The sequence below is a fragment of the Colletotrichum karsti genome (assembly GCF_011947395.1).
Source record: "Colletotrichum karsti strain CkLH20 chromosome Unknown Scaffold10, whole genome shotgun sequence".
Taxonomy (NCBI): Eukaryota; Fungi; Ascomycota; class Sordariomycetes; order Glomerellales; family Glomerellaceae; genus Colletotrichum; species Colletotrichum karsti.
Window position 1 is genome coordinate 759,974 of NW_024065910.1, and position 14,239 is coordinate 774,212.

The following is a 14,239-nucleotide window of genomic DNA, read 5'->3' on the forward strand; positions in this document are numbered from 1 at the left end:
TTCCCAGCTACAAGATCACTCATCTCATGTCACACAACAGTCAGTCCGTGAGAAGCAGAAGTAATATTAGTTCTAGCTTACCTCAACAGTAGCACATCGCGACTTCCTCATGCAGTGAGTTCTTCTAAAACCCAAAGTAGAAGCATCTTAATTCCTAGAGTCAGCTTCATGGGGGTAATTGCAAACCTAGCGGTATGCAGTGAGTCCTTAACCGGCCGGGACAGACGTCACCTCCTAGTCGCATAGAAGGCCTGTCCGTTGGATATCAGATACTCTTTGGCGATGATTGATATTCTTTCTGACAAAGCATGTCGAAAACATATAAAAAATCCAGTCATACTACCAAAAACAAATAGCCTTGTCTAGAAAGCTATCAGCATGTTCTCGTTGTGGTCGGAGTGAAACGGAACTCTCTCTCGCCACAGCCGTGACCGGCCATCCTGGACATGTTTCGCAAACATCCAGAGGAGAATTAACCTGTCCCCCCGTCCTTCATGGCCTCAAGTGTATTATTATGTAGTAAGAGGACGAATCGAGTCAATCACACTGAAGCGGTTTTCGAACTATCTGAGTTCCCTGTGGTCGAACTCATCGACAGCAACTGCGCCGATGGCGTCTTGCCGCCGCCGGAAACATTATCAACACACTGGGTTCTGTTCGTCTGCTTCTGCTTCCTAATCAATAAACAGCACTGTCAGATGTCTTTAATACTCGTATACAGGGCGGCAAGAACGTCACGAAACGTCCGAATCTCGTGGGTTGCCTGATGAACTGGCCGAAAATCAACAGCGCTCATCCATATAAAAGCCATACTATCACATATACATACCAAGAGAAGTAGCTGTTGCACGTCTCTGCAAAGCTCTGCTGAGATTCAGCTGTTTTGTGTTTGCCTGCTTTGGTCGCCCACGGTGGCCTACGCCTTTGGACACTCGGGATCGGGATCGGGATGGTGTTCCGCGAGCGTGGCATCGGGTGCGCTGCTTGAAAACGTCACGCGGCCCTTCGGCTTGGACGGTATTGCAGGACTGAATACATAACGGACAGAATCAGCGCTGGACGACCGAAGGGCTCGCGTTTGTTCTTTATCTCTCTCACTCTACTACAGCCTAGTCTCGAGTGATTCGAGATCTTCCGAACCTCTCCAGAAGTAATCGGCTTCGAGAGAGACTTCTGCGAGACACTGTTCGTTTCCTTTCACAGAGTCGTCAGCCCATCAGGCTTTTAAGCCTCACCACCAAATCACGCGGGAACCCAAGACGTATGCACAACACTATTGATTTCACGTATGTACAAATATGGTATAACCAACGAGACAAGCATCTAACAGCCAAAAAGAAACCACCCACGCGTAGCAACAGATCGCTAAGAAAGCATGTTTTGTAACAGGGTATCATGAAAGAACCCTTTCCGATGTCCGATCCCCGCGCCGCGCCGCTGTGCCCCTCGACCTCGCGGTCATTCTGAATCATTTCTTCGTACTCCTCAAAAACTAGAAGCTTTTTTAAGCCTGGACGGGCTTGACCCGGCTGAAGATCTCGCCAGCGGTGCGCTTGACGATGCCTCCAGTCACGGGCAGGCTGGTGCACTGCTCGAGGTAAAGATCAATCTCGCGAGCAGCCTGGCGGCCTTCGTTGATACCCCTGGAATGACGGTTAGTTGATGATCGGGGATGAGCTGATACGACAGAATGAATACTTACCAAACGATGAGGGACTGTCCACGACGGCAGTCACCGGCAGCGAAAATGCCGGGGATGTTGGTGCTGTACTTGCCAGGAGGGGTCTTGACGTTCTTGCGAGCGTCCTTCTCGATGACATCGCCGAAGATGCGGGCCTCGGGGCCGAGGAAACCCATGGAGAGGAGGACGAGGTCGGCAGGGAAGAACTGCTGAGAGCCCTCGATCTTCTTCATGTCCCAACCACCAGTGGCGGAGCGAGTCCACTCAACGCGGATGGTGTTAATACCCTTGACCTTGCCGGAGCCGTCGTCGACGAACTCCTCGGACATGATGCAGTACTCGCGAGGGTCCTTGCCCATGTGCTGCTTGACCTCGGTGTGGCCGTAGTCCACACGGTAGATGCGGGGCCACTGGGGCCAAGGGTTGTCACGAGCACGCTCCGGGGGAGGCTGGGGCAGGAGCTCGAAGTTGATGACGGACTTGGCACCGTGGCGGACGGAAGTACCGATGCAGTCGTTACCGGTGTCACCACCACCGATGACGATGACGTCCTTGCCCTTGGCGGAGATGTAGGAACCGTCCTCAAGCTCGGAGTCAAGGAGAGACTTGGTGTTCTTGTGCAGGAACTCCATAGCGTAGTGGATGCCCTCGAGCTCGCGGCCCTTGATGGGGAGGTCGCGAGCGACGGTGGCACCGGTGGCGATGACGACGGCGTCGTTCTCGGCCTTCAGGTCCATGAGCTGGACGTCCTCGCCAATGGCAACACCGCACTTGAAGTTGATGCCCTCGGCGGCCATGAAGTCGGTACGGCGCTTGACGATGCGCTTGTCGAGCTTCATGTTGGGGATACCGTACATCAGCAGACCACCAGGGCGGTCGGCACGCTCGTAGACAGTGACGGTGTGACCGGCACGGTTGAGCTGGTCAGCGGCGGCCAGACCGGCGGGGCCGGAACCGATGACGGCAACCTTCTTGCCGGTGCGGACCTCAGGGGGGGTAGGAACCATCCAACCCATCTCGAAACCGCGGTCGATGATGGCGCACTCAATGGACTTGATGCCGACGGGGTCCTCGTTGATGCCGAGAACGCAGGCACCCTCGCAAGGAGCAGGGCAGACACGGCCGGTGAATTCGGGGAAGTTGTTGGTCATGAGAAGACGGTTAAGGGCGTCGCGCCATTGTCCTTGAAAGACCAATTCATTCCATTTGGGAATGATGTTGGAGATCGGGCAACCTGTCTCGGACTGGCAGAAAGGAACACCGCAGTCCATGCAACGAGCAGACTGGTACTTGAGCTCATCCTCGTCGAGACGGGAGGAAAGCTCGGCCCAGTCCTTGGTGCGGGTCTTGGCGTTGCGGTACTTCTCCGCACGACGCTGGTACTTCATAAAGCCCTTGGTCTTGTCGAGGACGAGAGCGCGCTTCTTCTCGGCGGCGTTGTCTCCGATGGTCTCCTCTATGTCCTGGAGCTTCGCGGCGGTCTTCTCCTCCTTCTTGGCGGGAACGCCAGAGATGACGGGCAGGTTGTACTCGGCGCGCTTAGCCTCGGCGGCCTTGGCAGCCTCCTCAGCGAGGACACGCTTGTAGTCGACAGGCATGACCTTGACGAAGCGGGACAGGGCACGGTTGAAGTCGAGCAGGATGCGGGCGGCGAGCTCGGAGCCGGTGTAGTGGTGGTGGTCCTCCACGAGACCGCGCAGGTAGGCAATCTCAGTGGGGTCCTCGACGGACTCGGCCTCAACCATCTCGGTGTTGAGCTTGGACAAGAAGTCCTTGTGGATGTCGAGGACGTAGGCGATACCGCCAGACATACCGGCAGCGAAGTTGCGACCAGTGCTGCCCAGAATGACGATACGACCACCAGTCATGTACTCGCAACCGTGGTCACCGACACCCTCGACAACAGCGGTGGCACCGGAGTTGCGGACGGCGAAACGCTCAGCAGCGACACCGCGGAAGAAGCAGGTACCCTTGGTGGCGCCGTACAAGCAGACGTTACCAACGATGATGTTCTCCTCAGCCTTGAAGACGGCGGAGCGGGGAGGGTAGACGATCAAGCGACCGCCAGAGAGACCCTTACCAACGTAGTCGTTGGCATCACCCTCGAGCTCCAGAGTCACACCAGGGGCGAGGAAAGCACCGAAGGACTGACCAGCGGAACCCTTGATGTTGACGTGGACGGTGTCCAAAGGCAAGCCGTCTTCGCCGTAGCGCTTGGAGATGTGGTACGAGAGCGAGGTACCCATGGCACGGTCGGTGTTGACAATGTCACACTCGATTCTGGAAGGCAGACCCTTGTCCAGAGTCAACTCGGCCTCAGAGATGAGCTTGTTGTCCAAGCGGACGTAGAGCTTGTGGTCCTGCTTGCGGACGTTGAAGGTGGCGACACCCGGGCGGAGCTTGTGAGCGGGAGTCAGGAGCAGGGAGAGGTCGATGTTGGAGGTCTTCTTAGTGCGCAAGTCGTCGCGGACCTTGAGGACTTCGACGTGGCCAACCATCTCGTTGATGGTGCGGAAACCAAGCCTGGCCATGATGGCACGGAGCTCGTTGGCGACGTAGTAGAAGAAGTTGATGACGTGCTCGGGGGTACCGGTGAACTTCTTGCGCAGCTCAGGGTCCTGGGTGGCGATACCGACAGGGCAGCTGTTAAGGTGGCACTTCCTCATGAAGATGCAGCCCATGGCGATCAAAGGAGTGGTAGCGAAACCCCATTCCTCAGCACCGAGCAAGCAGGCCATGGCGACATCGCGACCAGTGCGGAGCTGACCGTCAGTCTGGACAACAACACGACCACGAAGGTCGTTGAGGACCAGAGTCTGGTGAGTCTCGGCAAGACCCAGCTCCCAGGGGAGACCGGCGTACTTGATGCCGGTCCAGCGAGAGGCACCGGTACCACCATCGTGACCAGAGATCAAGATGTGGTCGGCCTTGGCCTTGGCGACACCAGAGGCGACGATACCGACACCGACCTCGGAGACGAGCTTGACGGAGACGCGAGAGCGAGGGCTGGAGCACTTCAGATCGTAGATCAACTGCTTCAAGTCCTCAATGGAGTAAATGTCGTGGTGAGGAGGAGGAGAGATGAGACCGACACCAGGGGTGGAATGACGGGTGCGAGCGATAGACTTGGACACCTTGTGTCCAGGAAGCTCACCTCCTTCACCAGGCTTGGCTCCCTGGGCCATCTTGATCTGGATCTCGTCAGAGTCGGCGAGGTAGGCGGAGGTGACACCGAAACGGCCAGAGGCGACCTGCTTGATGGCAGAACGCATGGTGTCACCGTTGGTCATGCGCTGAGAACGCTCGGGGTCTTCACCACCCTCACCAGTGTTGGACTTGCCGCCAAGTCTGTTCATGGCGACGGCGAGAGTAGAGTGAGACTCCATGGAGATGGAACCGTAAGACATGGCACCCGTGCAGAAGCGACGGACAATCTCGGTCCAGGGCTCGACCTGCTCAATGGGAACGGGAGTGCAGTCCTCGAACTTGAAGTCAAGCATACCACGCAGGGTGCAAGCCTTGATCTGCTCGTACTGAGACTTGGAGTAGGCCTCGTAGGACTTGTCGTTCTTGGTGCGAACGGCATCCTGGATGTTGGCAATGCAGGTGGGGTCGTTCATGTGAGCCTCACCACCGTCGCGCCAGTGGTACTCGCCGGACTCGGGCAGACCGGAAACACCAACGGTGTAGCGGGAGGGGAAACCGCGCTCGTGGAAGCGGAAGCTGTCCTCGGCGATGAGCTCAAAGGTGGAACCCTGGATGCGGGAGGCAGTGCCCTTGAAGCAGCGCTCGATGACGGTCTCGTCGAGACCAAGAGCCTCGAAAATCTGAGCACCCTTGTAAGAGGCGAGGGTAGAGATACCCATCTTGCTCATGACCTTGAGGATACCACCGTCGCAAGAGTGCTTGTAGTTGTGGATGAGAGCGTCGTCGGAGAGCTTCTTCTTAATAAGCTTCTCACGGTTCAGCTTCAGAATGCACTCCATGGCGAGGTAAGGGTTAATGGCGTCAGCACCGTAGCCGAGGAGGACACACATGTGGTGAACCTCACGGGCCTCGGCGGTCTCGACGACGATGGCAGCCATGGAACGCCACTTGTTGTTGACGAGGTGGTGGTGGACCATACCGGAGGCGAGCAGGGCGGAGACGGGGACGCGGTCCTTGGAGGTGTTGCGGTCAGAGAGGACGATGATGCGGTCCTTGTTCTCGATGGCAGCGGTGGTCTCGTTGCAGATGTGGTCGAGGTGGCGCAGGTAGCCGTCGGTGCCCTCGCTCTTGGGGAAAGTCAGGTCGATGACCTTGACAGTCCACTCGGGGTTGATGGTCGACAAGTTCTTGAGCGAGTTGAACTCGGGGATCGACAGAATGGGGCTGGGAAGAAGGAGACGGCCGCACTGAGAGCTGTCCATCTCAAGGAGGTTGCCCTGAGGACCGACGTAGCACTCCAGAGACATAACGATCGACTCACGAATGGGGTCGATGGGAGGGTTGGTGACCTGAGCGAAGAGCTGGCGGAAGTACTCGTACAGAAGACGAGGAGCCTGAGACAAGCAAGCCAGAGGAGCATCGTTACCCATGGAACCAAGGGCTTCCTTCTCGTCAGAGGCCATGGGGGCCAGAAGCAAGCTCACTTGCTCGTGAGTGTAGCCGAAGGCCAGGAGAAGGGGGTCCTCCTGCAGACGAGTGGCGTCAGGCTTGGCAGCGACGTCAACGGTCTTGCCAATGGTCTCGAGGACCTTGGGCATGGTGATGAGCTCCTGGTCGATCCAAGAGCGGAAGTCCTGGCGGCTGGAGACGGCCTCCTTCAACTCCTTATCGTCGATGATGCGGCCGGCAAGGGTATCAACGAGCAGCATGCGACCGGGCTGAAGACGACCCTTCTGGATGACCTTCTCGGGCTCGACGGGGATGGTGCCGACCTCAGAAGCGCAAATGATGCGGTCATCGTCCATGACGTAGAAACGGCAAGGGCGGAGACCGTTACGGTCGAGGTTGGCACCGCAGTAACGGCCGTCGGCGAAGGTGAAGAGAGCGGGACCGTCCCAAGGCTCCATCTGGCAAGCAGCCCACTCGTAGAAAGCGGCCTTCTTGGGGTCCATGTGAGTGTTTCCTTGCCAGGCCTCGGGGACCATGAGCATGACAGCCTCCGGCAGGGAGAGGACACCGTTGATGGTCAACAGCTCCAGGACGTTGTCGAAAGCAGCAGAGTCGGAACCGCCATCCTCGACGATGGGGTAGAGCATTTCGAGTTCCTCGCGGAAGACGTCAGACTGCATGACACCCTCACGAGCTCTCATCCAGTTCTTGTTTCCACGGAGAGTGTTAATCTCACCGTTGTGGGCAGCCCATCTCAGAGGTTGAGCACGGTCCCAGGAGGGGAAAGTGTTGGTCGAGAAACGAGAGTGGACGAGGGCAAAGTGAGCCTCGTAGTCGGCGTTGACGAGATCATAGTAGTACTGGTAGACCTGGATGGGGGCCAGCTGTCCCTTGTAGACAATGTTCTTGTTGGAGAGGGAGCAGATGTAGAACCAGTTCTGCAGACCGACGGTGTGGGTGGCTCGCTTTCTGAGGACATACAGCTGTCTTTCGAAGAGTCTGTCATCAAATTGCTCGGGATCGGTGTTCTCGGGGGCGTTGCCTTCGCCGTAGGCGGAGATCAGGACGACAAAAGGCTGCATGATAATGGGCTCACGAGACTTGGCAGCAGGACCAAGCAAAGTCGAGTCAACGGGAGGCCTTCGCCATCCCAAGACACGCAGGCCTAACGATTCGGCAATATCTTCCAACTGCCTCTTGGACTCTTGCAGAGTCTCCTCGTCTGGCTTAAAGAACAGGTTTCCCGTAGCATATTGTCCCAGAGGGGGCAACTCAATGCCTTCCTCCTTTGCGAAGTTCTTGATGAAGAACCTGTGGGGGATCGAAGTCATGACGCCAGCGCCATCACCGTCTCGTGCATCAGATCCCACAGCACCTCTGTGGGTCATGTTGCAAAGCAGGTTGCGCGCTGCAGCAGTGGTCAGCCATGAACAGTCGCACGAAGTCGGGGCGTCAAATCTCACCATCGCTGACAATCTTGTGGCTAGGCTTGCCCTTGATGTGGCTGCGAAACGTCAGTTGCTGTGATCCACGAGCGAGGTAGGGGAGAATCGAGGGCATACCAAGCAAAGCCGACACCGCATGCATCTTTCTCCAAGCTCGGATCGTACAATCCTCTGCAGTTCCTCGTTAGCGACAGCACCATTCGGAGTTTGTAACAGAGCAGACGCACTGCTTCACCGGCAGAGCACCCGCCCATGAGGAGTTGTTCTCCGTCTGGTAATCATAGGGAGTGTATTGCTCTTTTTCAGATTCAAGATGGATTTGTCGGTCGTCGAAGTCCTCGGGCAGGCCCATGCTAGGCGAGGATTCGAGCCGGTATGTGAATGGAAAGGCTGGTATAGGTCGGCTAGGGAGTGACTATTCCAGTCTGCGGCAGGCGATCGGTAGGAGCGATTGCTCTGGTACTGATCTATCGAGGCGGAAGACGCAAGTTAGTGACGTGAAGAGCAGCAAAGACACGATTGTCGCGAAGATGACTGAAGTGAGGGGAAACGGCCTATGACGAGCAGGAGGGTCGCACAGAGAACACGAGCAGATCTTCGCACACGTGAGGCATGCGCAGTCGAGGGGCAGATAAGGCGAGAGACCGAGAGAGAGATTGTGTAGAGAGAAGTAAGTGGTGGCGAGCAGAATTGTTGGAGAGATCGAATGCGGGGTGATATCTTTGAATTAAGCTCGAGCTGATCAAGGGACGCACGGAAGACCAGGAGAGCACTTTTTCTGGAGCAGCGGAAACTCTACTCTCGAACCTGGTTGTGCGCAACGTCTTCCGAAATGAGGCAGCTCCCGACGTGTTGTCTTGGTGTACGAGACCGGTTTTCTGGGGACGGGTTCCGGAGCAGCAAGGCGGACGCAGTAGCACATGCAACAAGCAGCACAAGGCTTCAGGAATGACGGCGCTGGCAGCAAGTCGCAGAGACCATTGCAGCAGCAAGCATCAGAATGCAAGCCGGACATTGGTGGACGGGGAAGGGCTAGCCAGAAAGCCGCCATTCAGCAAGCCAAAGACAGCTTGGGCAGGGTTGCAGAACAGGCAGAAAAAAAAAACCACCATGCTCTAGGCCAGGCCGACTGCAGAGCAACATTGGGATGATTGCAGAATGCAGAATCGCGGTGCCGACCGAGCCCAGCGGCGCTGATTGCCAGTGGCCAATGACAGGCGAGGTAATGGAATGGCACCAAGAGAAGTGTGCGGCTAAAAGTGAGTGACGCCAGTGCCCCGTCTATCAGAGACGGACAAGCATCGCACACACCCTCAATATGCCATGCCATGCCATGCTGCCAGGCGCGTCAGGCTAGTGCCGCTCTGTGCTACCGTGGTGCGTAGTGCCTAGTGTAGGTAGGCCGCCACCGGCCGACTGCCCCTCCAAGATTTTTTTTTTCGGTGTTTTTTTTTTTGGCTTCGGCTGATAGGCGACTGCAAGCTCCATTCCCGCGGTGACCTTACATCACCGCCACAGGGATTGCGACCAGGGGTCGACTGTCTGGACCTGGGGGTGTGTGGGGTCAACTCGCAGTCGTAGACGCAAGCCCCAAAAAAGAGCATGTGGCAGGAAGCGCTGCGCAGAAAAATGCAGACCGAGATGCCAAAATCGATGTCAATGATATGGCAGTCGTGGTGTTGCTATCCCACTGCAATTGTTGTTGCTGTTGCTGCTGCTACTGCTTGCTGCTTTCCCGGGAAGATAAGGAGCATTGGGAAATCGCCGTTTTCGTATCGGGAGCTGCGTCTCTCTGGAATTCTGTGTCTCGGTCTCTGCATCTGTGCGTTTGTCTCTCTTTCCGCTCTGTCTTGTCTCTGCGTCTCTGCGTCTCTCGTCGTCTCTTGCTCTGCTTCTGGTGTCTCTCTGTGCGGTCTCTCTGCTGGTCTGATTCGGATGGCGGTGTTCTTGGGCAAACGGGGACAACGTGGGAGTGATATCACAGAGTGTCAAGCATCAAGCCTAGGCTTGGGCTCTGTGTCTCTGTTTGTGAGCATTCATGACTTACCGGCAAGCGTTGGGTATTTGAATGGACCGGATGGTCAAGCTATTTGCGCAATGGTATCGAGAGGGTTTCTTTTTCTACCGTCGAGGCACCGCGCGAGAGGAGTGGGAGGGCGGAAGAAAGAGGGATAGAAGAAAAGGTGGGAGGAGGGAGAAGAGCAACCTTTTATGAAAGGGACAGTCCTAGCCCAGGAGAGAGAGTGTGTGTGAGAGAGTGAGTGAAAGGTGGGATGGTTGAAGAGGAGTAGAGTCCTGAGTCGGCGCTGGCAACGCTGGGTCCAAGCCGGGGTTTGGAGGGGAGGGATTGGAAAGGAAACGACTCTCACTCGCCGGCGGCCACCCGAACGAGACCGCAAGGGATCACAGACCACACGAAGCTAAGATAATTTGGATGAATAAGACGGGTTGTGGTTGTGGATGGAGACAATCGGGTGGACACTGGGATTCTGGAGCCTGGAGACTACTGGGTAGAGTCACAGAGAAGGAGAGGCGGGTTGGGAGCCGAGAGACGGAGGAGGCACCGAACGACAACAACACGGCTGAGAGACCCTTTTTCGGGATATTGGACATTTCTGGGCGAGACGGAACGGCTTGTGGCAATACAAGCCGACCAACCGGCGGCGGTTATGCGCGGTAGTCCAAGAAAAAAAAAGAATCCAGCTGGCAGACTAGTGTTATGAACGGAAAGTCCGTCTCTGGGTATCACCCTCCCCTGGTAATTTGCGAGGTGCAGACGAGACGCGAGACGGAGACAGCGAAGGCTCCTGCTTCTTCTCGCAATGCTGCGGCTTTCACGTATTTTTTCGGTTGGGTGGTGTTCCACGTCCACGTCTGTTCTTGCTGCTGCTGCTGCTGCTGAAGAGAGGGGCCGACGTGATCGTAGTGGGGGTTTGCAGCAGTGGGTGGGTGGTGGGATGGAAATGGAATGATACGTACCATCTGCAGATGCTGCGGAAGTGAACGAGATGGGATGGGATGGGACATGCGGCAAGCGGTACGTACCTCCGTGGACGGCGCTTGACGTCTGTGCGCTGCATTTTCTCACCACTCACTCGGGCGAGTCGGTCTTTCTCTCTTTCTCTCTCATTGCACTTTCCCTCAGGCTGCCGCGTCGGCGGATCCCTTTCCATTTTCTCCAAATAGCAGTGGCCCAGTCACAGGCGGAGAAAAAGGTTTGGTGGAGTCCATCTCAGCAGAAAGCGAGATGCGGCAGCCAATCATTGTCTTCCTCAATCCAACACGACCGTCTCCCATTGGCTGGGGTCCCAAACCAGCTCTGACTCTGTCTTCCACTCCGCCCCGCCTATCTCAATGCTCCGTTTTTCGGTCCATCAGGGCATGTCTCTTCAGTGGACTCCCGCTCCCCTGCCACCATTTTGGCCCATGTCACCTTGCTGGCTCTCGGATTTCCAGGCCTGCCATGGTTATCCAAGGCTGCTCAGTTGCGACGCTGCAATAAACCTTGGAATTTCTCTCTCTTGAGTGGCCTGTCCATGGTGAAGATGGCCTGAAAGTGGACCGTCCAGCGCACGATTTGCCCCTCCATGGTCCTGCTCGACGCTGATGGCTGACCATGCCTTCGGGAAAAGGAAATGGGACGTTCGGTCCAAAAACCACATGCCAGAAAAAAGCGCACATCGAGCGGAAGGCGGCCATCATCGAGACCAAAACGCACCACGGATACTTCTTCTTCAGCCAGTACTTTACGGTCCACGAATACGCAGCAGCGAGCAACGCCTCAGATCATCATTCCGTGTCTCGGTATCGACAGTGCCGGGACACTCTCCTTCTCACCATGCGAGGCTCTTGCAGCGGATGCCCAGGCAATGGCAGACACCCAACACCACACCAGTGCACACCATTCAGAACATTGCGGCCATCTTTGGCCACGTCAACCTCGATCGACTTTCCTCCACATCGACTCACAAATCACCGACACCATCGGCCGCCAATCCCACTCCACCGTTTCCTTCCGGCTCGCCAACCTCGTCTTGTCTCGCCTCTCCATCTTCGCTTTCTCCAGCCCTCCAGAAACCTTCGTCCCCAGATACCTCCATAGGTAATACGTCCCGGCAATTTGCGTCCCCATGCGCCTCGACGGCCTCTACAACCGCCCGCTGTGCTCCCACCACAACGGACGTGCCAACGTTGCTCTGCGGGGTCCAACCCTGACCGCTGGGTGTTCCATCACCTCGTCCTACCGAGCTAGCAACGCTTCACCCCGTACTCCCCTTTTCTCATCAGTTGAACGACACGGGGCCTAACCGCAACCACGAGGCATAACACCAAGTCCCTGACGTACCACCTGGTCGCCTCGTCTGGGGCAACATGGATATTGTCCGCAAGCGCTTCCAATTCCGCCAGGTCGACGCTGTATTAAATCTTTTGCAAGAAGAAAGAACTCGGCCCACGGCCAGCCCCTAGGTCGACAATCACCTTTCATCCGCGGATTGCTTGGCACGCTGTCTTCCACTCAAAAGCTGTTCGCCAGGCTCGGTATGCCTCGGGAGCCATCTTGCCTTCCCCGTCATATGTTCTTGGCCAATGGCGGTGACCCAAATTCAGATCTGCGGCATGAACGAGATCTCGCTCCCGCTCAGGTCAGGGCCGCCGGCCGTCGTCTCCCATCCGTGGAATTGCTTTACTATAGTAGTTCCTGGTCTTCATTTACCCGCCGGCCGGCCGCTTGGAAAGACAATTTGACAGGCTCGGCTAGTCATTAACAGCTAGACCGCCTCATCTGCCATTCACCATTGACGCGAGAGACCTAACCGCGTGTGCTGAGCGATCTTCTAGTGCTCCAATGGATTTCGGTTTGTCGTCATGGCCGTCCACGTCCAACTCGCGTTCCACGCAGTACGGACGGACACCAGAAGAATTGTTACAGTCGTTTCAACAATAACTTCCGAAAACATTGCCAAAGTTGCATTCGAAGTTCGATCGCCACGTATCTCGGAATCACAGCCTGTCCCGTCCGTCCCCCACGACAACAGCCTGTGGTCCGTACATTGCTGGCAACGGTCCAAATCTCATTGCACTCATGTGTTGTTTGCGACAATAGCTTGGTGTAAGAGAAATTCAACACAAATCCAGCGACCAGACATGCACCCCACACACCGCATGCAGAAAAAACAGGGGTCACCCAGCCCAAGTCTGCATCTTGCGAAACGGAATAGCTGAAAGGTTAATGTCATCAAGAGCAAGCTTTGAGCTCCAGCCAATCAGCCGAGTGCATTTCAAAAAGAGGCCCTTGGCCGATGTCGCCTCGGCTTGGGGGCCCCTGACAGTCCGCAGGAAGTCCCCCAAGGAGTTGGACCCGGACCCTTCACGAACAAGGGCAAGTCAAGCACCGATGCGGGTGATTTGGGGGGATGGAGTTGGGGGAGGAGAAGGCGTCGGACCTCGTTCATCTCCAACTGCGCTTGCACATGCTACTCGCAGTAGGTTGCTGAACCAGCAGCTGTCAACTTGTCCCTCCGTCAGTCTGTCTCGCGGCTATGCATGCGCCGTCTATCACTAATGGTGTCAGCGACAGTAGCAACTTCAAGGGACCAGATTGCGTCCGATAATCATGGTCTCTTGCGTCATGGAACCGACATCGACGCAAATTCCGATTTGTATCCGAGTGTCGCGCGAATGAGGATGGCTGGTGTATCTCCTTTGCCTATCAACCCCTCCGATCTACGGAAGTTGGTGGTGTAGATGACCGCACGGCAAAGGCCGGCGGGAGACCAGGGGATTGACGGCACAATCTGTTGCTTTTCCTGAAAGCGCCCGAGGCGTCATCAACCATGGGTGCCCGATGGAGGGCAGACGAGCGAAATCCCCAGCAGAGAACTGTTTAGGAGGCAGGCCTAGAAGAGCGAGGTTCCCGATGTTGCAACTGCCAATAATACGGATTAAACGGGAAGGCTGGCCAATGGCGGACGGCACCGAGCACATGCATTCAAAGCAGCACGACAGCAAATTACTGCGAAAAGTGATGAACTGGATGGCATACACTATTGTTGCTGCACAGAACGGCAAGCGGACAGGGCAATTTGTCTCCTTCTCATCCGGCAACAAGCAGTGGTGGGCGCGTGACTAGACTGCCACACTGCTTTGCAGCATCGAGAGATGTTGTCACCAAACACCGTGAGGGTTGCTGTCAAAAAATCGACAACTTGAAATTGGAGAAGCCGGCCAATCAAGAGGTAAGCCGCATCTTCAACCGTCTTATCTCGGGCCAACCATGATGGCGACTTGTTGCATCTGCATCTGAGCTACAGCGAAGCTAGGCACCCCCCAGCCTCAACCCTGTCGAATGCAACCCCGCCGACCGGAGGCGTTCGAGATCTCACAGCTCCCTGTTCGACGAGCCCCTGCTGGCGTCCACGCACAGACGTTTCTTCCTCTTGGCTATTGGAGCCAGAGGAGGGAGGGGAGGGGAGGAGAGGAGAGGACTTGGGATTCAAACGCTCAGCCTGCCGAAGTC

The 14,239-nt window shown here is 56.3% G+C and overlaps 1 protein-coding gene across 1 annotated transcript; it reads right to left on the bottom strand.

Moving 5' to 3' along the window:
- Window positions 1-1,504: 1,504 nt before the first annotated feature.
- CkaCkLH20_04067 (glutamate synthase) lies at window positions 1,505-8,074 on the bottom strand (the record flags this gene model as incomplete). Its single annotated transcript, XM_038886786.1, has 5 exons — window positions 1,505-1,643; window positions 1,703-7,685; window positions 7,741-7,781; window positions 7,840-7,893; window positions 7,950-8,074. The coding sequence occupies 5 exons, from the start codon at window positions 8,072-8,074 to the stop codon at window positions 1,505-1,507; spliced, it is 6,342 nt and encodes a 2,113-aa protein (XP_038748036.1).
- Window positions 8,075-14,239: the final 6,165 nt, after the last annotated feature.